We start from the raw sequence: 27,437 nt of genomic DNA on the forward strand, positions 1-27,437 counted from the left end.
ACAATATATCACCCAATTGAAATTCGACTGGCCGCCCATAACCCTTTGAGATCATATGGCAATAAAAGTTGCTCGCAATACTAATCTAGTTGGTGGCGCACGCTTTTGCTGCAGGAGGTCCTGTGTTCGATTCCCGGTGGGAGCGCCTTGAAATTATTACTTGGAGTGCATTGTGGTGATTCGGATTGCACATTAAAGTATAAGTCCATATCTCATATAGTGTCGATTTTGACATAAGACGCTGACGAAAGTCCAGAACAAGGAACATAAAACTTTTATTGGTTTTGAATGGTTCACTAGGGTTTACCTTCCCTTTCCAGCATTGTGAATATATGGGGTATGAACCTATAGTTTAAAATAGAATCTATACCACTGTAACGCGTTCTAACTTTAATACTCTTCCATTAGAAATCGAATCCGGGACCACTTGCATCAAAGGCACATACGCTAGCCACTTTTTTTTTTAAATCGTCCTATCTGGGGCATTTGCCTTCATGGTCGTTTAATAAGTCGTATTCAATGTCCTACTTAATGAGAACGACAGGGATACGAACACGGAAACTTCTAGGACATTTAAAAGCCCCATTCTCTTCAGAGGGAGGGGGCACGGTGGCTCAGTGGTAGAGTTCTTACCTCTGGTGCATGGTATCCCTGGTTCGATACCCGACCAAGTAAGTTTGTGGTGGACGTCTTGTTCGTGAGTTTTCTCGTTGTACTCCCATTTCCTCCCACAATCTCATTTCATCAGTTCTTCCATAATCTTTAACTTGCTTTAATTATCTGTCTCCCAACCTAAAAAGGCATAATCGTGGGACATTAAACTAAAATATTTTATTTCATTTCGTTTTCTTCAAAGGGACTCGGATTCCAATGGATTTCGCCTCACATTCGTTAGCTTGACGCCGCCTCGGACAGCTCGACTACAACACCGACGCCACTAGACCATCGGGGAGGGTCTATTATATATATGTTAAAAGAAATATATAATATATATATATATATATATATATATATATATATATATATATATATATATATATATATATATATATATATATATATATATATATTATATATGTGTGTGTGTGTGTGTGTGTGTGATCAACTAAGCATAATCATTTTCTGATTAATATAAAAACAACACACTCGTTCTACCAAAAACTTCCCTAAATATGAAGAATTTAGTGGAAAAGTAAATAGCACTCAGAGACGTTTAATTTATCAAACAAATTACTTCTTTTAACATAAGGTAACTGCAGGTGTATACGCCAATGCAGCCAAATACGCCAAGTGTTCAGTGCTGGGGCGTTTCTGACGAAATCCGCTAAAATGCACCTCCAATATGTGCCACGATCTTGGACAAGTCCGATTTGACGAATACTCCGGGAGACAGCGCTGAGACCACCATGCTATGCAGTGTTGTTTCCTTCGGGAAGGTTCCGTGGAAGGACGTTATTATTTCAATAAAGGTAAGAATCCGTTATTAGTACCGTGCTAATCAGAACATTGCTGATTGTTTACAGCAATGTACAGCTTATTTCGTGTCCGTCTAGAAACACTGTTGTGTAAGTGTATTTTCAGTATTTGTGGTTCCATGGCTACTAAATCAATATACCAAGCATGATGCAGCGAAATACGCTAGGGCTTGTGCTGGACTGACTGCAGAAGACAAAGATGTTTTCATTTGTCCCACATGTTCCATGGACTAAAACTTTTCAGTTTGGAACTTCATTTCAACTTTGAAGGATATTGTTTTTAAATTTTACTTTTTATCTTCACCTTGCAGTTTGGTTATTCTATTTTTTGCTTCAGCCATGTTGTGTAGTAATATTTGGATTCGTATAATATAGACGATGTAAGCAGTTGCAAGATTTATTACAGGCTTCTAGGAGTATCCTTCACGTGTTGGTAAATACTCCTTCTTTTACCTTGGGTACACAATAGAACTGAGTCGCTTCTTTACCACACGCACATGTCTTGTTCTTTGTGTTTCATGAATATTAAGGCCATTAAAAATACACCACCATTAACATGGGTATTTACCTGCATCTACTTATCATTTTTTTTTAATTCACGGGGAATATTTAAGGTTGGTTAGATGTTAATTGCTTGATTTCACATGCTTCATGCTGCTCAGAATACATTGTGTTGCTATGTAGTAGTAGAAATATACAGTAATACACAATGTGGTCATGTGGACATTAAAAAAGTTGAAACGCATATGGTGTACAGGACATCTTGACTCAATTAATTTGCGTGAAAATCAAAATATGTAGTGAAATCGTTTGATTTAATACTGTATATAGATCTACCACAGCGCAAAATCATAATTTAATGTTGTTCCTGATCCTTCTGTGCGTTTAATGTGTATCTTTCTGTCTGTTGAGTACAGTAATTGTTTACCAAGAATGAATACATATACTGTATATAGATGTAACATCAACGTCCTAATAATATTAGACTAAAGTAGTTTCTGAAATGTATTATTCAAAACAATTTTAAGTCATGCAACTACTAAAACTATATTGCTCTAAAGCACGTAAATGTCACGCGCCAGCAAGATTAGTTTAATAGTATATGCAATCTGAGTACCTTCTTCTATCGAAATTATTTATAATTTTCTAGATCAGTCTTTTCGAATTGACTTACGTTTGACGTAGAAGCACAATTTAATGATTGGAGGAATAACAGGGAGAAACAAATAGAGCCAAAAAGGGAGGGAAAGAAGTAACAGAATGAAATAAACAAGTGTTGGCAAGGTAGGAGTTTTCATGAATCCATGAGGAGCACAAACCAATTGTACAGATTTACTTCATACGTTGAAATTCAAATCCATAACAAGTAACAACCAATCAGAGTTGAGCAATGTCAAGTTAGAGCGTTGTTGGCATACTGCTCCTCTTGATATCACAAGCAGATCAGGAAGAAAGTCGTCTGTTCATCAGATTTATCAACTTTAGAATGAAAAGAAAGTAAAGGACAACAAATAGCATAACTACGTGTACACTACCTAAAAGAGTTTGGTTTGTATGACGTGATATTTTCTTAATTAATATTGAAACCGGAAACTTTCTACAACTTCCGGTTGTAGTAGAGAGATTATAGTGAAGATTGAACATATATTCTTGAAACGCTTACTTAACTGCAAGAAACCACTACTTACTTTTCCATGACCGTTTCTACTCTACAGCGATCAACATTAAAACCAAAAACGCTTGATTTCTACCACTTTTGGTATAAATAGATGGTAAAGATAGTAGATGGTGCATACTCTTAAAACGCTCAACCGATTTTCTTTAAAATCTCTTCACTATCTCCTATCATTTTTGTTTTTACGTAGATCAACATTGAAACCGGAAGTGGTAGTGGATTTCTAGCAGTTCTGGCTTTAATATAGAATTGAGAATTGAGATGGAATGTATTCTTGGCGCGCCTAATCGATTGCATGAAATCGCTATCTGTTACCGCCTTTTCTCTATACTGATCAACGTTTAAACCGGAAATGGTTGATTTATACTACTGTCGGTTTCAATATCAGCTCCATCAACGAAGTCGATTCTTAACTTCTGACGCTCTACATAATGGCCAAAATTGATGGTGATGCATCATGAACCTCCCGGGCGGATGACCTCACGGGCAAAAAGAGTAAATATATAAAGGCGTTGGTGAACTAAACTTCTTAAAAACTAGCGTAATGAAATCAGTATATTGAATTAATATTATAAACTATCATTATATAACGAAAATGTATAGCTCGTTTCTCTAACTCAGTATCATACTAGGAAATTGACCCTTTTGCTCCTTAGACGTAATTCCAGTTGTCCTCCTAGTAACTAGCGTATGCACCTTTGGTACACCTGTTCCTTGGTGCGCTTCCCAATAACAGAACATTAAAATTGGACTGAATTGGAACATTGAACTTCAACAAACAACCGAGTGACTTCAGTATTTTATTTACGTCTATGACTGCTAACCCTGCACACCGTTCTTTGTCCGTTGCATCGAGAACCTTCCACTAGTCCCAGCGCATGGTTTCAAGTTTTTGTCGCAGTTCACTGAATGTGAGAACTAGTGTACATGAAAAGCCATTGACTACGTTCTTCTTGGGGCTATCGCCACTATCTCCACCAGGTTTATTCGTCTTCTTCCCCTCTGTTATTATGGTTGACTCGGGAATATTAAGTCAGAAACTGTAACGTCACATTACATTCAGTTGGAAATGACTGTTCTAGACTGACGTCAGATTTTATTTTTTTTTAAAATCAAATTAGCTCCCGAATTGCCTGCAAATGCTCAGTCAACTATTAAAATTCTGTGCTGCCATCAAATAATTTAGCTCATGAGTACACCCGCATGAGAGGCAAGCGGTGGCTGACTCGTAGAGCGTTCACCTCTGGTGCCTGGCGCCCCTGGTTCGATCCCAGCTCGTGCCAAGTGAATTTTGTGGTGGACAAACACCGTATGCGTGGGTTTCCTCGGGGTTCTCCCGTTTCCTCCCACTTTCTTCATTCACTCATTTCTCATCATCACCGTCTCTTTTAGCCTAACCGGCATAACTGTGAGACATAAAACTTAAAGATTTCATGAGAGGGAAGTGTGGGATCAATTTGGCCACAAAAATCTCAAGTAGTCATACCAAAATTGTTAAGCTAAGTAATTTGTTTTAATCGATAGATATTGTTAATAGTTCATCGTCGCTACTTTTAAGGATTAGGAGACACAAGATGTCACTATATAATTATTATTTATCCTCTTAAACGTCATCGTATATCATCACTACGTACACTATATTTTGGTCACTTGCCCTTCCAAACTACACGGTTATGTTTTATACCTTTATGAAAACGTTTGAATATGTTTCAATTTATTGTTAACGTAAATTTATTGTATTTTAAGTTTATTGTAAATTTCGAACAACATACTTCCGTAAGATACACATTTTACAAATTCTAAATAGCCTATGTTCTCTATTTCTTGCTCCAGTTATACTAACGATTAGATTTGGTTGATTGATTTGGAGGTTAGTGTCCCTTTCAGCAACAAGACTAAATGAGACGTGGACCTAAATCACCAAAGTTCTCAATATAAATCAAATCCAGGGAGATCTCCTGCGCGAAAAGCAAATACGCTAACCATATACAGGGTGCGGCACATAAAACCGGCCCGTCGTAATATATTCAATACATATTCATATTCATATTCATATTCAATACATTTCATTTATGTGTTGTAGTTAATCATATTCAATACATTACATTTCATTTTATGTGTTCACTTTACGGGCCGGTTTTACGTGCCGCACTCTGTATATATTCATAAGGGAGCTCACAATGTTGATTTGTATACATACAAGTAAACAAACACAGATTTAACATAATTTATAAGAATAATAACCTATAATGATAACCTATTACGACCAACGCCTTATGTCTCATCTCAAGTTACTTTATCAGCATAAGGAGTTAACCATGCTACAAGGAAACTTGCTAATATCATGTAACAATTGAGGAACAATAACATCCAACAGTAATTAAGGTAATATGTTTTGTTTCCTTTCTTAGAAATCGATATTATAGAAGACTCCTTGTATGTCTTTAGGAATTCCTTCTATTTACCATACTATGTTCATGTTTCACTACAGTGTTTTGTTTGTTAAAAAGAAATAGAATATGAATACTACGTATAACTTGTAAAGTTATATTGATATATAATTAACATAATTCAGAGTAATATTACATAAGAAATGGCAATAATAACAAAAAGTACATGTTATCTAGAATATTTATAGGGACCTATGATATATGCATGTAAGGTATCCTCCCCTTCCAAAGGATATGCTCTTCGGAACTTTAGAAGACACTTCATCCCACTGGTTCAGGACGCCATTACTTATTTCTCACAGGTATATTACCAATAATATAAATTATGTATCTGCAGCTTGTATTTCAAGTACCTAAATTTAGAGAATTAATTATTCGTTCATTCTTCACTCCGTAGTCAAACTTACGGGTATGATCGCACTCTTTGCTTAGTACATCCTCACAAAGGAAAGATTTTGTATCATACTGAAAAGTTCAAAAGCTCAGCTACGATAATTTGCCATCGGTTGGTTTAATAACGACAACCTTTTCTATTTAATTTACGGTAGTAAGACTGAAACGTGTCTATGCTTCTCTTTCTCTGCTGACCTGTGTTCGAAGTGGATTGGTTTGCTATGTAACGAAGGGGAAAAGGTTGGAGGAGCAAGTATACAAGAGCTATTACCGATAGTACTCTGTTTCTGACAAGGAGACTTACGGAAGTGTCACTCACCGATCTGAATGAAACTTTGCATACTTGTAGAACATCGAAAAATAATCGACGCGTTTTTTTTTTTTTTTTTTTTTGTTTTGGCAATGGTGAAGATTTAAGGGTGGAAACCACCCTTTGAACTTTAGGAGTGATCTCCAAGCATAGACAGGGAACAATAATTTAATATAGAAAAAAAAACATACTGCCAGGGGTTGTTAGGATAGCTAATTCAAAATCTGACGTCAAAATTACAAAATTCAAAATGGCGGATTCAATATAGTGGCTACCATTACAAAATGTCTTCTAGTTTGAAATTTTCTGCACTTAGACAAGAGCAATTATAGTTGGCAGGGTTTACTGTGAGAAGGTTACAGACCGATTTGAAAGGGGTTTCCCCTGATTTCTGACTTGAAACCCCTTTATTTTAACGGGATGCTTGATTAAAGGACTCTCTGCACCTCTCACTATTCGGGGTGCTTATGTATAGTGAGTTTCCTCGACTCTCACTATGTCAGAACTTCATATATTCTCAATTATTATAATTATGAATTTATTCAGAAAATGCTTCACAGTAATGATATTTCGTTAAAAAAAAAAAAAAAAAAGTATGATGCCTAAACATTGTTTACATCAAGCTCACTATATTACAGCAATAACTGCTACAAATCGCAAAATGCAGTACAATCTTCTTCCAAATAATTGTTTTTGTATCACGCATATCTAATAAGATTTGCAAATCTGGGAGAAGAAAACTGATTGTGAATCAGTGATTTGGATCTAAATTATATTATTACGCATATGTAAATTTATGTTATAGTTGTATAGGACAATATCTGTCAAATGTCTCAAGAAGTTTTTCCACGGCCTAAAGACGAACACATAAAGACGGTGAATCCTACCAGTTGTTTCTGGAGAATGGTTTCTATTTTGAGGTACTCTTTTGTTCGTAAAATAGGTTGAAAAATTGATGAATTGTATCTAATATCAAAATGGACTTTGCATTAGACATTGGGAGAAAAAACCTCTTGAAACCATGGTCTCACAAGACCTGATGTTAATTTTCTCGAATTCGATGCTTTTACAAGGACATTTTCAGAATAAAAAGGTTGTTTTGGACAATAGGGCAAAATGTTCCATTCTTTTCCTGAAAAATAATTAGCAACGGTGATAACAAAACACCATTTTCAAAAATTGAAAGCTGTATGATGTAGCTATGAGTCGTAGATTTATTGAATGTGCCACACACTTTCTACTGTTTATGTCCCTGTAAACGCTATAGTGAGAGGTGCAGAGACTCACTTTAAGCAGCATCCCATTAAAATAAGTACAGAAAGGTTTCAAATTGGTCTGCAGCCTCCTCGCAGTAATCTTTGCCAACTATAATTGTTCTTGGCTAACTACAGAGAATTTCAAACCAGAAGACATTTTGTAATTGTAATCACTATATTGGATCCGCCATTTTGAATTTTGTAATTTTGACGTCAGATTCTGAATCAGCTGTCCTAACACCCCTGGCAGTATTTTTTCATCTACATTAAATGATTGTTTTCGGTCTATGCTTAGAGACCACCCCTAACGTTCAGAGGGTGGTTCCCACCGTTAAATCTTTACCATTGTCGAAAAAAAAAATACGTGTCGATTATTTCTCGATGTTCTACAAGTATGCAAAGTTTCATTCAGATCGGTGAGTGACACTTCCGTAAGTCTCCTTGTGAGTAGATACGTAGATTAAAGGAAAATCTTAACAAAAGTTACTTTCTTATTATCTTGTTTCAGTTCTTATGAATATGAAAATCTTACAGGCAGGGTCGGATTTAGGAGGGGAATGCACCGAGTACGTGCACCTCCCTTCGTTATGAATATACTCTATCTAAACTGGGAAGCTAGCAGTCAAAATAGCATTATACAATACTTTCCGAAAATTTCATGTCATTCTTCCGTTTCGGGCTTAAAAGAAAGCAGAGATTTGCAAAAGCAATAGTTTTAAGTCAATTTTCTGAAGGTTGAAGGAAAGGATTCACCAAAAACAGACAGCATTTCCAGGGAAATTCCTCATTCACACCACATATGCCCAAAAGCATTTCTTAAAAAAATTACTTCAAATGGTACACCTCCCGTCAGCAAATCCTGGATCCGGCACTGCTCATAAGTATCCTATGTCCCTATAAGTATCCTATTATTCTAAAGAAATTAAATAAACAAATAAAATGAAAAAGAAAGAAAGAGAATAGAATGGGATTCGATCCAGTGTTACAATGCTTTGCAAGTTTGTAGTTCTTCACTACTTACTCATTCACGGAAATTTCGTAAGACGAACATCCTACTTAATACCATACATTGAACTTTTCTAACAGTAGCGGATCACTTTGAGCCTCAGGAGGAGGGTTTTTCTGTTTGTTTCTATGTTTGCGTACGCAACCTTGATTACAGATGCTAATATACATTCGGCAGGCAATCTAGACTAGGTTTAAACCAATAGATTCAACATTTTACTCCATTCCCTCTCTCCCATCTGTCCGTTATCCAGTTCGTTTATTGGAAATTTGTGAATTTCGCTTCACTACTTCAAAAACCCCTCGAACGCACGGTTGGCAGGATCCACTCAACTAAACCTAATTTTGTTTACAATTTTATTATTTTTTAAATATTTTGGAGAAAATTTTTTATAGAGGGAATGCTTTCTATCATCTCCACTTACTAAACACTCAACTTTAACTAAAAGCGGATGGAAAAATGTAATAAATGGGAAAAACCGTGAACTACAATATATGAGCAAGATTTAATGAGCACGATTATACGTCTATGATAGTAGTGTGTCTTCTTTGATTAGGGTTGCCATAATTTTTTGATCCAGAATACGGTCAAGCCTTAAAATGACGATCCAAGATACGGTGCTCAAACACAGAACAAATATTTTGAAATTTCTTATCTAAAAATCACCTTTTTAGGTTATCACACGATTGTTTACTGTATAATACTTAAAACTGTTGGAAACTAACATGTTTTATATTTTTTTTATTAACATAAATATAATAAATCATGCCATTAAATTACGTATATTAAATCTAACCAAAAAACCCTGGAATGGAAAAATGAGACACTTTTTAAAAGCATAATCTACTTATTACTAGTAACTAAAATATAAGTTATATGATGAAAACACAATTGTTTTCACTCGAGATTTTAGCGATTTCCGACTCGAAAATTTTTGAGCAGCTCAAAAAAACTGTCAAATACGGACATTTTCCTATTTTATGCTTTGTACGATACGGACACGGACACAGACCCAAAAATACAAACATTCCGTACAAAATACGGATTATGGCAACCCTATCTTTGATCAATTACCACATGGTCAATTTCTTTTCTGGTGCAACTGTCTGGAGACGTTCAACTGTACTTATGGATATTTTGTGTACAAAATATGGCGACTTCACTATTAGATTCTTAGAGACTGCAAAATTTATCAGTCTATACCATTGTCATTATAGTTCCTTATCGTTAAATATGAAGATAGTAATTTTAACAAGTTTCTGCATCAAAATAAAATTTTCCCAATTAAAAGGAAAAACTTCTCGCGACCTACCAAAGAAACGGCCCGCGACCCACCAATGGGTCGCTACCCACACTTTGAGAAACACTGGTCTAGCTTATAAAGTGGCTTAGAAAAATCAGTATATACCACATCAACCACGCGATTACCATTTAATGATTCTGATAGGAACTGAGTAAAGGTAAGACAACTGGTTAAAGTGGATCGTTTAAGATGAAAACTATCCTGAGATGAAGTAATATAGGATTTCACCTGCACGCAAATATTCTATTATACAACCGTTTAAAAAAAATAGAAGGTGTTGAAATTATAGCAATAGGCTTGTAATTTTCAATTTGATCCGGATTACCGTTCGTAAGGATTGGAGCAACTTTGCCATGTTTCCAAAGATCAAGATAAATACTTGTGATTAGTTCATTCATTCATTCATTCATTCATTTATTAGCCTGTTTCATTAGCTTACAAAACATGAAAAATTCTCATGTAAGCATTACAGTTGTCAAAAAGAAAAAAAAAGAAAAAGTAGTAAGAGATTATGGACTAAAGCTAATGGATATTGAACTACAGTATTTGGATAATCGAGTATTTGTATTTATATACAAGTACTAGCGTTAATTACCAGCTTCACTGCGTTAAAATAAAGAAAAATAGAAAATAATAGGTAATCTATAAAAAGAATAAAAATTAAATATTACTATTGTGGGCTGAATTCGGATTTAAACTACATCGGAAGTTTCACTGTCATCTTAACTACCCCCAAAACTATGGATTCGACACTAATATCGGTCATTTTTGATCAGTTATATATATATATATATATATATATATATATATATATATATATATATATATATATATATATATATGTGTGTGTGTGTGTGTGTGTGTGTGTGTGTATCCTCTCCCCTAAGTTGTGGGGATGAAAATTGATTTAAACGGCATCGGAAGTATCACTGTTCATCTCACTGACCTCAAAAACTTTGGATTCGACAGTAATGTCGATTATTTTTGATGATTTTTTTTATATATTTCACCCTCACCCTCCCCTGGACTGCATTATCAAAGTGAAATTATATATATATATATAAAAAAACATTCCAGGCTCGAACTTTATCTGTAATGAAAATTTGATCCTGATCGATCGGGTGGTTCAAGAATTATTAAGTCACAAAATAGTCTCTTTCATTTTTATTTATATAGATTTCTTTTATTTTAACAAAAGAGACACTGACCAAAGCTTAAAACTTTATTTTAAATTATAATTTGTAACTGTTTTGGATATCTAGCATGTCCTTCTTCAGACACGATCGAAATTAATGAAAATACAGACATACATATAAATGTTGTTATAACAGAGTTTAAATTCTTTAACCGTCATATATATATTCATTGTTATAAAAAAATTTAAAATTCTTTTAACAGTCATTTATAGAGTCATTGTTGTACTTTTTTATTTTTATTTATTTATTTATTTTTCTTATTTACCGAGGCCTTCAGCCCATCTTATAAGTCTTCGTGTTCACTTTCCAATTAATCACCTCCTTTATTTTTGGTTCTTATAAGGTCCTTTTATTTTTATTTATTTTTTATTTTTATTTATTTATTTATTTATTTATTTTCTCTATGTTATTCAAACTTCCTTGCCATGATTCATTAATTGGTAAGCCCCCTGTCCAGTTCATCAGTTTATCTCTTCCTACCTTCTTTATCCAATCCGCTTCTTTCCACTTCCTTATTATCATTCTTTTCTCCATCTCCAATACTTCCGTCTTATCCCAATTAATTGCGTGATTCGTCTCCTTAACATGTTTGTATATGGGATTGGTATCTTTTTTCTTCCTAACATCATCTTCATGTTGTTTTATCCTTTCTTTCATTCTCTTTCCTGTCTCTCCTATATATGACATATCGCAGTCCTCACACCATACCCTGTAAATGACCCCTTCTTCCTCTTCATTAATCTTTTTTGTTCCTTTTCTATTCTTCTTCTTTATTGATCTTAATAAAGTTTCTCCACTCTTTCTATAGGTTCTGACCCCTCCTTTCTTCAATAAATTCTTCAGTTTCTCCGTTTCTTCTCCCATACTTTCTATGCCATGCCATTTTCCACTCTCATCCTCTTCATTCTTCTTTCTCCCTCTCTTCCTCTTCCTGCGTTCTTCTTCCTTCTCTAACTCTTTCTGCTGTAACCGTTCTTCTCTAACTGTCTGAAGAATTCCTGTATGCTCTCCTTCCTTCCTTCCTCTTCGTCCTCCATCATTTCTATGCTTCTTATCATATTTGTTATGAAATTTCTCTTTGTACTCCTATCCACCTTTTACTTATACTTTTGTACTTTGTAAAAAGATTAATGAAGAGGAAGAAGGGGTCATTTACAGGGTATGGTGTGAGGACTGCGATATGTCATATATAGGAGAGACAGGAAAGAGAATGAAAGAAAGGATAAAACAACATGAAGATGATGTTAGGAAGAAAAAAGATACCAATGCCATATACAAACATGTTAAGGAGACGAATCACGCAATTAATTGGGATAAGACGCAAGTATTGGAGATGGAGAAAAGAATGATAATTAGGAAGTGGAAAGAAGCGGATTGGATAAAGAAGGTAGGAAGAGATAAACTGATGAACTGGACAGGGGGCTTACCAATTAATGAATCATGGCAAGGAAGTTTGAATAACATAGAGAAAAATAAATAAATAAATAAATAAATAAATAAATAAATAAATAAATAAATAAAAATAAATAAATAAATAAAAATAAAAAAATAAATAAAAATAAAAGGACCTTATAAGAACCAAAAATAAAGGAAGTGATTAATTGGAAAGTGAACACGAAGACTTATAAGATGGGCTGAAGGCCTCGGTAAATAAGAAAAATAAATAAATAAATAAAAATAAAAAGTACAACAATGACGCTATAAATGACTGTTAAAAGAATTTAAAATTTTTTATAACAATGAATATATATATGACGGTTAAAGAATTTAAACTCTGTTATAACAACATTTATATATATGTCTGTATTTTCATTAATTTCGATCGTGTCTGAAGAAGGATATGCTAGATATCCGAAACAGTTACAAATTATAATTTAAAATAAAGTAAAGTTTTAAGCTTTGGTCAGTGTCTCTTTTGTTAAAACAATTAATTCAAAGCCATGAATAGTCTTACTATAGATTTCTTACATAGATCTGGTTTTGATTTTTTGTTTCTGTCATGAGAAATCAAAGATCGTAAAGCAGATGTGCTAAAATGTTTTACTTCTTTTTTCCACACTGCAGGGCACGTGTTTGATGCTCAAAATTAACCAGTATAATTGAATAAAGAAATAAATCATTCACTACGACGTTTTGGCACTGCGAAAACTTTATATATATATTGACAGCAAACTTAAGTCTTTACTGTATTACGTGTACTATTTCTATGTAACGTCAAAACCAATGAAATTCATAAGCATCGTTAGGTTAACCGACAAATAAATTACCAGTCAATTAGCCAGAGTACTAAAGTGTTTAAAGGGAGTATAAATATTATGTAAGTAAACACTACAGCAATAAGTGTTAACTCAAGCACACATAACAGGCTTCTAACACTCGATTCAACCGTCATTTGTGTGTTTCTGTTCACCTGATCGCCTATCTAGTCCAGCGTTTCCCAACCTTTTTCAACTTGCGGCATAGTACGGGTGTAACTTGAATTCTCGCGGCACACTCATAGATATTATTATTATTTGCAAATATAAAATACCATTGTATTTTTTCTGTGATCACTGATCTCTTCCTCACAGAGATGAAAGCTCGATTACTGGTTTACCCGTATGCTAATTCATTGTGCTTATTTTTTATTCTAATTTTAAAATACAAAACAATTGCAATGAAATATAGAACTCAGATTTTTAAAAGTACACTTTCTTTTTCGAAAACTGTATCCAACCTTTCGCTAAGAACGAAGATCACTAAATAACGAACGAACAAACAAATGTCTTGTACTTTTAACTTTTCTGTTTTAACCAAAACCGGTGCACATTATTGCAATCACACAACTTGCGTTGCGTCGAAGTCAAAATACATCTGTTGAACAAAGTGTTGTTCTGTCATTCACGTGCGAAACAGTGTTCTACGAACGTTCACTTGACGCGTACCGTACAAGTGCTTCCATTTCTTGGTGTTAGTATGACTCTCAATTGAAGCGTAGCATAGTAGCTAAACGTAGAAATGTGTACGAGCCGAAATACTGTCTGCTACACAGTAATAGATGTAGAATAATATATTACAATTACAGTAATTTTTTCCATGCTAGAAATTAATAATAATGTGAAATACAAAAATATACATTTTTTTCCTGTCTTGCAATTTGGTTGCTGTAGAATTAATAAGTTTGTTTCGATTTCCTGGTCTATTCAATGAAAACGCTTGTACAACTTGTCCAATGCATAGTGGTCCAGACACTCTCCAAACCTGGCCAAAACGTCAAAATTCGAAATTATCAGAAATATGGAAGTCCTTACAGATTTAATAAGGAAAGACTTATGGTGTGGTTTTCGTGCAGTACGTACTAACTGTACGCCCAACCCTTACGTACTGCACGAAGACCTACCTATTTCTGCACACCATACGTCTTTCCTTATTAAATCTCTAAGGACTTTCATATTTCTGATAATTTCGAATTTTGACGTTTTGGCCAGGTTTGGAAGGTGTCTGGACCACTGTGCAATGTAATGAATTTTGGAATATATCTTCTTCCAATCTTTCGAAATTATCCAAATATTTTATGCTAGAATCGATGAAAAATAAGAAGATAAAAGAAGTAAAATTACATACAGACTAGGCACAAAACAATTTTTCAGTATAAACTACTTAAAAAGTTATTTGATTTTGACAAATCAAAGTGTATATTTTTCTTAGGGTTGATCATTATCATATTTCATAATTTTCTTATTTACCTCTATCATCCCCATTGGTTGTGGCTGAAATCAATCAAATAAGCGAGTGAAAAGGGGTAAGTTCCCCAAACTTCGAAGTTTGCTTATTTAAATTTCTCCAAATTGATAAGGTAATAGGCAGAGCAAGTTAGCATACGGGGTTCAATTTTTTCCCACAAACTTTTTATTGTAATATTCCTGTTATATAAAATATAATACAAATCACTAAAAGGTGATCCTAAGACCAATACAAAGTTACTAAGTAGTTTAGATAAAATAGGTGTTCCTAGATCCAGGCAGCGAAAGGAGAGGTTCCCACAAAGCTGTAGGCAAGCAAAGAGAGGTTGGTTTCCCGCAGAGCTCCAAGCAAGCTAGGAGAGGAGATTTGACTGGCCGAAACTGATGTCCGTTAAGACGTTACATGGTGTTTTATACTCTCTTCTAGACAGCAGTGGCAGATGATGCAGAGGATTGCTGTCGTCTGCTGCTTGTAGTAGCAGATCACGTGGTTTTGTTTATAAATAAGATCCTCGTGTTGGTGTTTACAAATATAGACCAACTGTAGGATATTACAATATAAAAGAAGTCCTGCTAGCGTATTGATCGAAGGACTGACTGACTGATCAACTGCTTAAGCTAGAAACTTTTAAATTTTGACAACACTTAGGGTTTATGATGTAAAGTACCACTAAGAAAGGACTTTTTGAAACCTCGATGTGAAAGGGGGAGGAAAGGGGTGAGAGTTATTATTATAAGATATCCATATCTCGAAATCTTTTAAGACTAAAGAATGAAATTTGGAATTTGAACTTTTCATTGAAAATAATTAGACACGCTTATATTTCAGCGTTTTCTAATACTTAACCCAAAAGGGAAGAAAAGAAGTGGGAAGAGAAACGGATGGAAGGTTGCGATTTTTATAAGATCTCTATATTTAAGAATCTCTTAAGGTTCATTATCATCATAGGTATTCTGCCATTATTGGCAGGTCACTTGCCGCAACAGAGAAGCTTCCATGCTCCATGGACTTCCGCTAACCTCTTCATCTTCACTTATGATTTGTCTGTTTTGATATCGTCCATTAATCATAGCCTCCTTTGCTCCCTCTCTCTCTTTCCTGCCACCATACCCTCTAGTACATCCCTCATGACATAATTTCTTTTTAGCCAATGTCCCAACCAGTTTATTTTCCTCTTATTAATAGTACTTAAAATTATTATTTTGTTCCCCACCATTTCTAAAACTCTCTCATTCGTTTCCCGCTCGACCTATCTAATTCTCTCCATTCTTCTCCACACCCATAATTCGAAAGTTTTCAGACATTTTTAATCACGACCATGTTTCTGACCCATACAGTATAACACTTCACACGAAGCATTTTATGAATCTTTTTCTCTACTCTTTATTCAAGGTCCACAAAATAGTATGTTCTTCCTCCTAAAAGCTTCTTTTGCCATTCCTATCCTTGCTTTTGTTTCACGTTCACAGTTCGTATTATCACTAATAATAGTACCTAGGTATCTAAAACTAGTCACCTGTTCTATTTTCTGCCTTTCTACTTCTATATTTCACACCAACCGCTTCGTTCCAATCACCATGGCTTTTGTCTTCCTTACATTTATTTTTACCCCATATTCTAGAGCAGGGATGCAAATAAACAATAAACTTTTACTAGCCCGGTAGAAAAAGGGTACTAGCCCACATCCCACAATATAAATCATTTACTTACCTTCGGTATGAGTATGATATTAAATACTCGCCCGCAGCGATGAACCGCTCGCCCCGGGCGAGTAGGCGAGTGGTTATTTGCATCCCTGTTCTAGAGATATGAATCTCAATGTTTGGACCTTCCGTTTAAAATAATTAAACATGTGTTTCAATGTTAATTTTATATTTTTTCCTAGAAAGGAAGAAAAGATGTGGGAAGTAAAAGGAGTGGCAGTTACATTTACTATAAAATTATAATAAGGTGTCGGAATCTTTTAGGTTTGGAGAAATGACAATTTGGTAGTAAGATTTTTAATTTAAAATAATTGAACACATGCTCCGGTCTTTCTTGTTCTATGGCATAGAAAGAGATAGAAGTAGGTTGCGGACGGGTCAGGCTCGCGCCGCCCTATTATCTTCAATTGCTCGATCCAACAGAAGTTTACCCATAATGCACGAAATGGGCCACGAACGGCCAAACACGTGAAGGTATAAATGTAGTATTTATAAAATCTTATTCTTGCTGTCCGAAAAAACTAGAATCTCAGCTAGTATCTTATAAAAATGAAAGTGACGTAGATGTCTCATCAATTCGGAAAAACGAACTAAGCATTTCCAATGAATTTTTGAATATAGTATTTGTCTAGGATTCGCGTTTCTATAACGTCACTTTCATTAAAATGCATAACCTAAGGAAGTGAGGAGTAATAAAAATGAACGCCAAAAGTATATTCTCATGAGAATCTCATCTCATCTCGGTATATAGAAAAATAATCATTAAAAATAATTGTCACGTTCTACAACATTCTCGAAAATTCCGCTTCTATTTTCTAAAAGATCTTAATTTTCAAATTTATATTCGTAAAATGGCCAGACGGAGGATATTTATAAGCCGTTTAAAATGATTTTCTGAACTGTTTGTCCAATAAGTATCAGGATTGCAGGCATAATAAGAAATTAATTGAAGATATATGTATATAGTGAGTTAGTACTTTTCAAAACACAACCCTCTTACATCAATACACATCAATGTAAATCAATCGTCTTGAAATGTTGTTCTTTCAGATTTTCTTTGATGCAAGAGAACAAAAGGACGTTAGTGTTAATTATATTTGGAATGTAGGATGGTTGGTGCAGCGTTGTGATGTTGTGTGTGACCTCTACTTCCCTCACAATTACCGATGTGTAACTGGGCACATTATCATGATGCATGATCCAGGTGATTTCCCTTTGGATGCGGCGTCTCTATTCCTCAACTCTTCCTGCCATATTGTTACAGGGTGTTTCTTTTGCTTCTCTGATGAAATCTTTGACTGAAACTTTCGGCACACTTTCCACATTTTCTAATCATTCGTTACAATTGGATGCGCGAGGGATTTCGATAACTAACTCTTCTGCTATCAGATGAACACTCAACTGGTGATCAGAATTCAAAAGATTTCGAATTTTATTAATATGTTCATTGGTTCAGGTCGATATTGGATGTTTAGTAAGTTGTTCGTCTTTGTTCTCCTCTGTGCTATCTTTGAATATTATGTCCTACTACCCCCCCCCCCCAAAAAAAAAGTTCTTGATGATATGGCTTCGTCCTTGTAAGCTTTACGGTTCATATCGGAGATTTTCGTAGAGGATTTGTTAAATTTAACTCAAAATTTGATAGCATAACACTGCTCGATAATTCGGTACATTTTCGCCCTCGGCACAAGCACTAAACACATTTTCGCTCTATGCGAGATCTAAATATAGGGCTATATTCCAACGGCTCGGAGGCAACTGACACGATTCTCCTCATTTACGTCAAATGCTTCCTCAACCATTCCATACATCGAGATCGCTTCCATTCCTTGCCATTGGCCAGAGAATATCAATCCCGGTACTTGCTGCCTACGTCCTGTAGCACTTGCGTCCACGTAGTTCTATACAAGGCCGGATACAGGATTTTCTTAGGGGAGGGGGTGCACCAAATAACAGCCAGTACATTTGAATTAAATTTTGAGTTTTTTTTTTTTTTTTTAATGCCTTTAAGCATTTGTGGTGGGAATGAGGAGTTGTCGTATCTGCTCTCGATGAATCCTTTTCCTTGAACCTTCAGAAAATCGACAGAAACTAGTGATTTTGCAAAACTCATTACTAACTTCTCACTTTAGGTAGTGGATATTTACAACGAAGGAGGGTGCACCTAAAGTGAGTTCACTCACTCACTATATATATATATTTCACTTTGATTGAAGTGCGTTTCTTAAGGACAAAAAGGATCTATTAAAAAAAAATAAATGGTCTGCATGGTCCGAAATGCGTTTTTTTTTTTTTTTTACATACCTGTAATTAGGTCTCCAGTCGAGCTGAGTTTTCTTCATTTGAATCTCATTTAAATATGCGTCGTAAAGGAAAAAAAGGTAGCTCAAATATAACTTTCAAATATTCCCCATAAACCTATTTTTTCCGTGCAAAGAACGGGCATTTCAGCTAGGAATATAAAAAGAAAATAATTCTTGTCGAGAGCTTTCATTTAAATTTTTGGATTTTGATCCAATATGGCATATATTTTCTTTACAGTTTCTGAATCATCTCACAGGTTGGGGTTTAATAAGTTGAACAAGATCACCCACAAGAATGAAACGGTTAATTTGTTAAGCGTTAAAAATACATGTTCCACGATATTTTTCGTTAGCAATATGAATACAATATGGTGCATGATGAATGATTTTGATGCAATATGGCATATATTTTCTTTACAGTTTCTGAATCATCTCACAGGTTGGGGTTTAATAAGTTGAACAAGATCACCCACAAGAATGAAACGGTTAATTTGTTAAGCGTTAAAAATACATGTTCTACGATATTTTTCGTTAGCAATATGAATACAATATGGTGCATGATGAATGATTTTGATGCAATATGGCATATATTTTCTTTACAGTTTCTGAATCATCTCACAGGTTGGGGTTTAATAAGTTGAACAAGATCACCCACAAGAATGAAACGGTTAATTTGTTAAGCGTTAAAAATACATGTTCCACGATATTTTTCGTTAGCAATATGAATACAATATGGTGCATGATGAATGATTTTGATGCAATATGGCATATATTTTCTTTACAGTTTCTGAATCATCTCACAGGTTGGGGTTTAATAAGTTGAACAAGATCACCCACAAGAATGAAACGGTTAATTTGTTAAGCGTAAAAAATACATGTTTCACGATATTTTTCGTTAGCAATATGAATACAATATGGTGCATGATGAATGATTTTGATGCAATATGGCGCATATTACGTTTTAGGATTCCTAATAATCCCTCTTAAAAAGTAGAGTCGAAATTAGTGAATAATGAGGAGTCGATTTATCCCTATTTCGCATTTATAACTTTCGTAAATAAAAGGTGCGGACTACTGCACTAAACTTTCTCGCTCTAACACCTTAAACCAAATGTTCTGTTGAAGATATTAATAAATTTTTTTCTTGTGAAATACGAACAAAATGGCGCTTTCGGGAAACTTCACCAGGGGAAAACTCATCCCAAGAGTAAATCATCCCTTGTGGTTGTTTTCGTAAGAAATGATTTATGCATCATTATAGTTATTAATTAAATGTATATTTATGAAATATGAACAGAATCACCAGAGTCGTTTTCGAAGAAATTATTCGAGAAAAAAAAAAAAAAACACCCACGAAGAAATTACTCTTTGTATACTTTTTGACGAAAAATGAGTCATGCCATATTATAAGGTTATTAATAAAATACATTGTTTACGAAATATGAGCAAAATCGTTTGAGACGTATTTGAGAAAATCTTAAAAAAAAAAAAAATCATCTCTCAGAACAAACTACTCCTTGTATATTTTTTCAGAACAAATGACTTATGTCGTATTGTCAGATTATTAATGAAATGTTTATTTCTGAAATGTGTACAAAATCGTCTGAATTGTTTGAGAGAAAATCGCTCGATGAAGACTCAACTTAAAAGTAAACTGCCCCTCGTATATATGGAAAATGAATAATGCCAATTAATGAGATGAGTCGTTTCCTTTTTAGAAAATCTTACGAAAAGAAGTTACGGCCATGAATAAACTACTTCTTGTGAGTTGTTCCCAGAGAAATAACTTATACTACATAATAGGATTGTTAATTAAAAATTGACATGATATATAACAAAATCCTCGAGATATAACAAAATTCTTAGAACCGTTTTTGAGAAAGCCGTAGTTTTTAATTTTCATCCCTCCGTAAATTACCCTTATTTTTGAGAGTAGGAAAACATTTCGAAAAACACCCATGAAGAATTCTTTAAAAATAACCTTAAGTTTAAAATTTAGTACGGATATTTTGAGCGGTACAGCCTCTAGGCAAGTGAGCACATTTACGCCGGGACGAACGGACGGACAGACGGGCGAATAGACGGACAGGCATCTAAAAATAACTTTTACAGGTTGTAGGGGCCAAGAAACATGTCTTGTTCTTTCTCTCCTCAAGACCATAGGTTGGTGGGCAACATGGAAATTTTAAAACTTTTTCTCTCCCTTGGGAAAGCTGTTTTATACTTTGATAAGGTCTCTTCTTCGTAACTGCATCTAAATATTCTATCTTTGATCTTCCTCTTCCTGGTTTTCCTTCTGCCTTTCCCTATATCCAGTCGGAGTGCCAAAAAAGATGGGCAAGCATGTTGTTTCTTCTTTTACCTATTATTTACATGATCTGTCGTCCTTCATTGGCTTCCTTTAGTACGTCTTCATTCCTTTTCCTTTCGGTCCATGATATGCGCAGCATTCTGCGCCAAAACCAAATTTCAAATGCTTCCAGATTGGTGGATATTTCAGCTTTTCTCAATGTCAACGTCTCTGATCCGTAAAGCGTCACGCTCCATACCAGAGTCTTGATAAATCGTTTTCGAACGTCTAACGACACATTTCTTGATGTTAGCAGTCCTCTTTTCCTATTGAATGCTTGTTTAGCATACGCTATTCTGGAACTTACGTCTTTTTTGCTTCTTCCGTCCGAGAATATTAGACTTCCTATATGAACGTCTTAACGTCTTCGATTTTCTCTCCCTCTAGCCACACGTTTGCTCTTTCCTATCCTTCCGTTAAAGTCTCGAATTCTGTTTTATTCGCGATGATTTTTTCTTTCCTATCACTACTCGAAAGTAAAAGAAGAAGAAGAAGAAGAAGAAGAAGAAAGAAAGAAAGAAAGAAAAGAAACAAAATATTCGATTTTGGTGGAAAATGCTAGTCTATTATACATGTATTTTCTGAGATTGCTCAACGATCCGCAATACAGAATCAGTCAAGAATGAATGAAGGAGTAGGTATATAACTCACCTCTCAACCCGGAAATATATTCCACTATAGCTCTCTTTAAAAGTACTCAATTTGATGGATGCTATATGACGATTTTCACGCACTCTACTGCTTGGGCTTGAAATTAGTCATTAATATTGTGGTGAACAAACACCGTGTGCGTAGGTTTTCTCGAGATTGTTCTCCTTTATTCCACTATTTTGTTTATTATCATCATTACAGTCTCCATTAGCCTCAGAGTATAATTGTCAAATGTTAAACTCAAAAACAAAAATTCGTATAGTAATGCGTTTCGTTCTAATTAGCAAATTACTTTTATTACAAGAGCTTTTTAACTTGTTTGTTGACTCTTCTAATGGCAAAAATAACTGTTTATCTCTATTGGTGTAACTGTTTCTCTAAGTTATATTAATTTCAGTATACGAATAATTACATTATAAAATATTCAAGATTATCGTTTCATTTACTTATTTTGTTGTATTTTGAAGCATGTGACAATAATTCAATGTAAAGCGATAACTGTAACAGCACTCTCAGCAAATTCAAACTCTTTTATTCATGCCAAATGTAAAGTAAAAAAAGAACGGTTGAAAAAGAAAGGAAAAGGTAAGACTCACCTATAGCCTGTGAGGATATTAAGTAAAGTGCTTTTCCCAGCTCCGGACGCACCCATGATCGCTGATAATTCTCCAGCTCTGAATCTTCCGCTCACAGAGTTTAAAATTACCTTTTCACCTGGAACAAGATAATAAAACATATTAACAAATTATATGTTTAACTTACTTATTTGTCTAACACAGTTCTGATACAGATATCAATCATTTTACAATGAAAACAAAATTCAGCATGGAAATGAATTTCATTATTGTTCGAAAATGTAACATAGGAATGAAGTAGATCCACACTCAGAAGTAAATGCTAGATACAAAAAAATTCTAAAGAGAGATCTTTTAAACAATCATTTAGCATAATTCTCAGAGACCAGGACAATTTAGGAGAGTGGACCTGGAATGAAATCCTCTGTATACAGAACTGGAAGAAAGTCATTCAGAATATCAGAGGTTTCCCAAACAAGAATGATACGATATTGAAATGATCTGGCAACTATGTTTTAAATTTGGTACTTGATACTAATGGCAGTTGTGGTAAGTATACTTATGAGAAGTGTATATTTATGAGAAGTGTTCTTATTTAAATACATGGTTCAAAGTTTGGTTATTATCCCAAAGTTTTATGAAAACAGACGTTCTTTTGTGGAAAACTCAACGAAAATTCTGAGGCACATAATCGCCCTTCTGTGCTTGTTGATATTCGTCGCATCGCTGAAAAATTGAATGGGAACTTACTCTTCATGATGGAGCAAAACAAACAAGACGTCAGAATGCAACAAGTGTAGAGAACATTCCTGCTGTATATGAGAGCGTTACAAAGATGCCAAATCTATTGATCCTGTGCCATGCTCAGTAATTAGATCATAGTAGAACTACAAATTAGCGTATTTTGCGGAAAAAATTCGATTTACGCCTGTATAAGATTGTGTTGATCCCCGAATTGAAAGCATTGGACCATCGTAAGTGCCGTAAGTTTGCTGCTTAGGCTTTAGAGCAACTCGAAACGATTCAAAATTTCGGACTAAAAATTATTTTATCAGATAAAGCTCATTTATGGTTAAGAGGACATGTTAGCAAATGCAATTGGAGCACTTGAATGCCAAGTGACGACCTAAGTGCAAGAAAATGGAAAATGGACTAATGTCTTCATTCACTTCTACAAATGGTTACGTTTTGTAAAAGATTTTTGTAAACAGTAAATTCTAATATTATAAAGTACAGTTATTGTTTTAGTTGCCAACATAACATACAAATGAATTGTTCATGAGGCGTTGAACTTCAAATTTCTTTCCTGGAAAATTTCAATTTTGGACTTAGGCCACTTGGCATCCAAGCGGCTTAATTGTTCCTTTTAGTATGAACACAATCCAGAAGAAATTTACGAGAAGCTTTTGCATCCGGAAAAAGTCACTGAATTGTGTAGTTTACGGTATTGCGGTATCGTCTGTCCAAATTTGTTTTTTCGAAACTGTGTAGGATTTTGATTTCTCTTGATTTTAATATCCCTTTTAGCAGCGAGGCTATATGTGACAGACTCACAGCTTAACGTAGGATCCAAACTGCATGAGAGAACAGCGTAGGAGATTCAGTGACAACGACAATGACTAAATATAATAGAGGTTTTTTGGCCAAAATTTGATGACATTGAGTTGGAGGACATGTGGTTCCAATAAGACGGTGTCATATGTCACACTACTGAAACTCCATTATTCACGTATTGCGAGAAAAGTTTGATGCAAGGATAATTTCAAGAAATACACCCATTAGTTGGCCTCCCAAAGTGGAATTTAACTCCTTTTATGAGGTTATTTGAAGTCTATACGTAGGAATAATCTATGGGAACAAACCCACGAATCCTAGATGAATTAACATCGTACGCTGCATTCGTGACGTTGGGCCCGAAATATTGCACAAAATCATCCCAAATTAGGTTCACTGAATTCCTTCTTGTACACGCAGTAGAAATGGACACTTGAATGATGTTAATGTTCAAAACATAAAGTCACCAACTATGCTTCAACATAATAATAATAATAATAATAATAATAATAATAATAATAATAATAATAATATAATAATAATAATAATAATAATAATAAATGGTTATATCTTACATAGGCTTTTATTGCATTATCAAATCATATCATTCTTACTGAAAAAGCATATAGTATCTTCGGTATAGATGCCCCACTGAGTGAATGCCATGCACGTGAAAGAGTACACAGTCGTAAGTAAATATATGTGGAAGTTGCATCGGAGAAAGAAGCTGCTTTTGTTCAGGCCTGCTCACAAAGCTAAATTACTCTTATTTCAGTGCCTATAATTTTAGAGAGTGAAACGTAGTAATGCTCTTGACGATAGTTAAATAGAAGTACAAAACATAATTGTTTAAGAATTTCAGTCTTTTACAAACGCTAATGTGCTTTGTTGTGTTTCTGCGTCCATGAGAATGTTGCGTGATCGACTGGGGCGTCCTTGCTTCAAAATTGGGAAAGTTGCCCCAGTAAAATCGAAGTAAAGATGCCTTACTAAAGATTTAAGATTTCTGTTTGAAACAACCAGTTTATGACCTGTTGGAAGGATTTGTATGTTCGTTACGTTTTAAACAATGTTTGGTTTGAATATGAAACACTAATTGTTCTGTAATAACCTGTAATTAATTGTTCACTCAAAAGCAGAGAAATTCCCTTTGAAGCAAGGGCTTGGTCTTCTGGGTGGGTTGCTGGTTTCCATGATATAATATTCTATTTATAAACTTTTTCTTTTCGCTCCTTACGTGATCAATAATGGACTGAATGAACTTCACATAATGTATGACACTAGTTGGCTAGCAAGCTGAATCAAAAGAATGTGCATGGATTGAGTTTTAAGTTATTTGGACGAGCTGAATATGTATGGAAGTTGTTCAAAATACTAAAAAAATATCCCTGGGGGAAGGATCCTCCAATACACTTGGTTTATCACAACTTCCTTTATCTGGTAGAATTATTTTGAAAAGGTAAATCTCTGGGTAAATCAAATATCCCTTTATTGCAAAATGAAAAGCATTTCCACTAATTCATCAGATATCATCATAGGTGTACCAATGTTGTAGCTAGCAAGTTGTTATAAGAGAAGGCATTATTTTTTCAAGGAGCAGACTTTTACATATTAAACGAAAGCACTCGTCCCCTCTGGTCTAGTGCTAGTACGTGTCCCTTCGGTGCACGAAGTCCCGGGTTCGATTCCCAGTGCGAACACCTTGGAAAATCTGAACGATTACGGTGGTTTGGATGGAAATTGTAGGTTCACTATATGTCACTGCATTAATTGTGGTCGCAAAAATCCAAGTGTGATAAAAATGAACAACTGATAATAATATGTAAGGTCCACAATTTCTTTTTTTCTTTTATTTTTATCCATTGTTTACAAACGGATTTAGAAAATATATATGGAGAATATTTGTTATTTTGTTGAAAATTTTCTTTATAATTAGATAGATAGATAGTAGAAATCAAAGTTAGTAATACAAAAATACAAAAGCATAATTGCCTGTTTCTATTATGTTTAAGAACACATTTTAAAACATTGTGGAACTGAGACATCTTTTCCCCACATGCATGCCGAAGATGCCCAACTTGAAGGTTTTTATAAATGGTTTAATTTAAGTTCATAAATTTACAGAAATAAAATTGTCTTTCGAGATATTACAAACAAGACATCAATCTTCTAATTGATCATAAATTCAACAACCTCACCTCAATTGCAGGAGTGGAAAATTGGTAATAATGAAAAAGGGGGCATTTTTACCCAAGTTACTCTATATATTTCAGGAAATCAATCCAAGCATTTCTGTGGTAGAGCTGAAGTAGGAAAATACTTTAAAAATGAAATGAAATATTTAGTTTATCCTATGATTACGCACCGAGGCGACGGTGACGGTGATGATGAGAAATGAATGAAATAGCGGAATGAAGAAAGTAGGAGGAAACGGGAAAACCCCGAGACAACCCACGCACACGGAGTTTGTCCATGGAAAATACTTAGTTCATATAGTGGACCGTAGGGTTTGACCGCAAAATAAGACGAGACAGAATTTGCGTGACGAAATACAAGACAAGACAGACTCCTTCCGAGCTATCCTTGATGGTCTAGTGTCTTGCACGCTTAATTTTTATTAATGTGGTCCCGAGTTCGATTTCCAGTGGGAGAGCCCAGAGAAATTTGAACACACTATGGCGGTTCAGATTTCACTTTAAACTATGGGTCTGTGTCTCATAGCCTCCGTATTGAAAAGGAAGCTAAACTCCAATCCGACCATCAATACAACCCCTCCAGTAACAACATCTTCTGAGACGAAACATCACTTTCATGACATCTCTTCTAAGCGAGATTTCCCGTAACTCTTATCTGAAAGGCAATCAAGTCAACCGCAGGTTCCGAACCTATAACCTTCCGATTGCGAAGCGAGAATCCTAACAATTTACACATGTATACTTTTCATTCTACAAGAAATAATAACAATGATGATAATAATAGTAAAGTTTGGTTCAAGGAACTTAAAAGGAATTTTTAGTTTCACGTACTATGGTTATGCGAAGTCAATGATTACAATATGAATGAATTGGTAGTCTGAAAACGTGGGAGAAAATTTGGGAAACCGTGGACACAATGTTGTTCACCACATTGTCACATGGACAGAGATAGAACGAGGGTTCGTCACACAAGGATGAGCGCTGTATCACAGTGCTTCCCTCTTGCAAACACTCTAAAAATGAAAAGAAGGTAAATCACTTATTTATATATTTACGTATGACTTCATATTTTGTGATTTACACCTAATTTAATGGTAGCGCATTAACTAGTTTATAATAGCCAAATGTGAGAAGAAAAAATGGTTTAAGATACTGTGGAAATAAAACTCACTATTGTTATAAAAGTTTTCCTATGAATCCTTTATCATGTCAAGTTTTAGAGAATACAAAGTTGCTGTTTGCAAAATACTGTATTATCTTTTCATGAGAAAATCTGAACAACTTACAACATCCTGACAACACTTTTACTATTGTTTAAC

At 34.6% G+C, this 27,437-nt stretch overlaps 1 protein-coding gene across 1 annotated transcript in view; it reads right to left on the reverse strand.

The window, feature by feature from the left end:
• The window catches only part of LOC145690409 (ATP-binding cassette subfamily G member 4-like), a 265,830-nt gene that overhangs the window by 110,701 nt on the left and 127,692 nt on the right, over positions 1 to 27,437 (reverse strand). Inside the window, exon 2 of the mRNA XM_081765254.1 lies at positions 22,391 to 22,508. Within this exon, the coding sequence (XP_081621380.1) occupies positions 22,391 to 22,508 (118 nt within the window). The remainder of the gene's footprint in view (positions 1 to 22,390; positions 22,509 to 27,437) is intronic.

This window comes from Thermobia domestica, chromosome 7 (assembly GCF_964235325.1).
Source record: "Thermobia domestica chromosome 7, izTheDome1.hap1.1, whole genome shotgun sequence".
NCBI lineage: Eukaryota > Metazoa > Arthropoda > Insecta > Zygentoma > Lepismatidae > Thermobia > Thermobia domestica.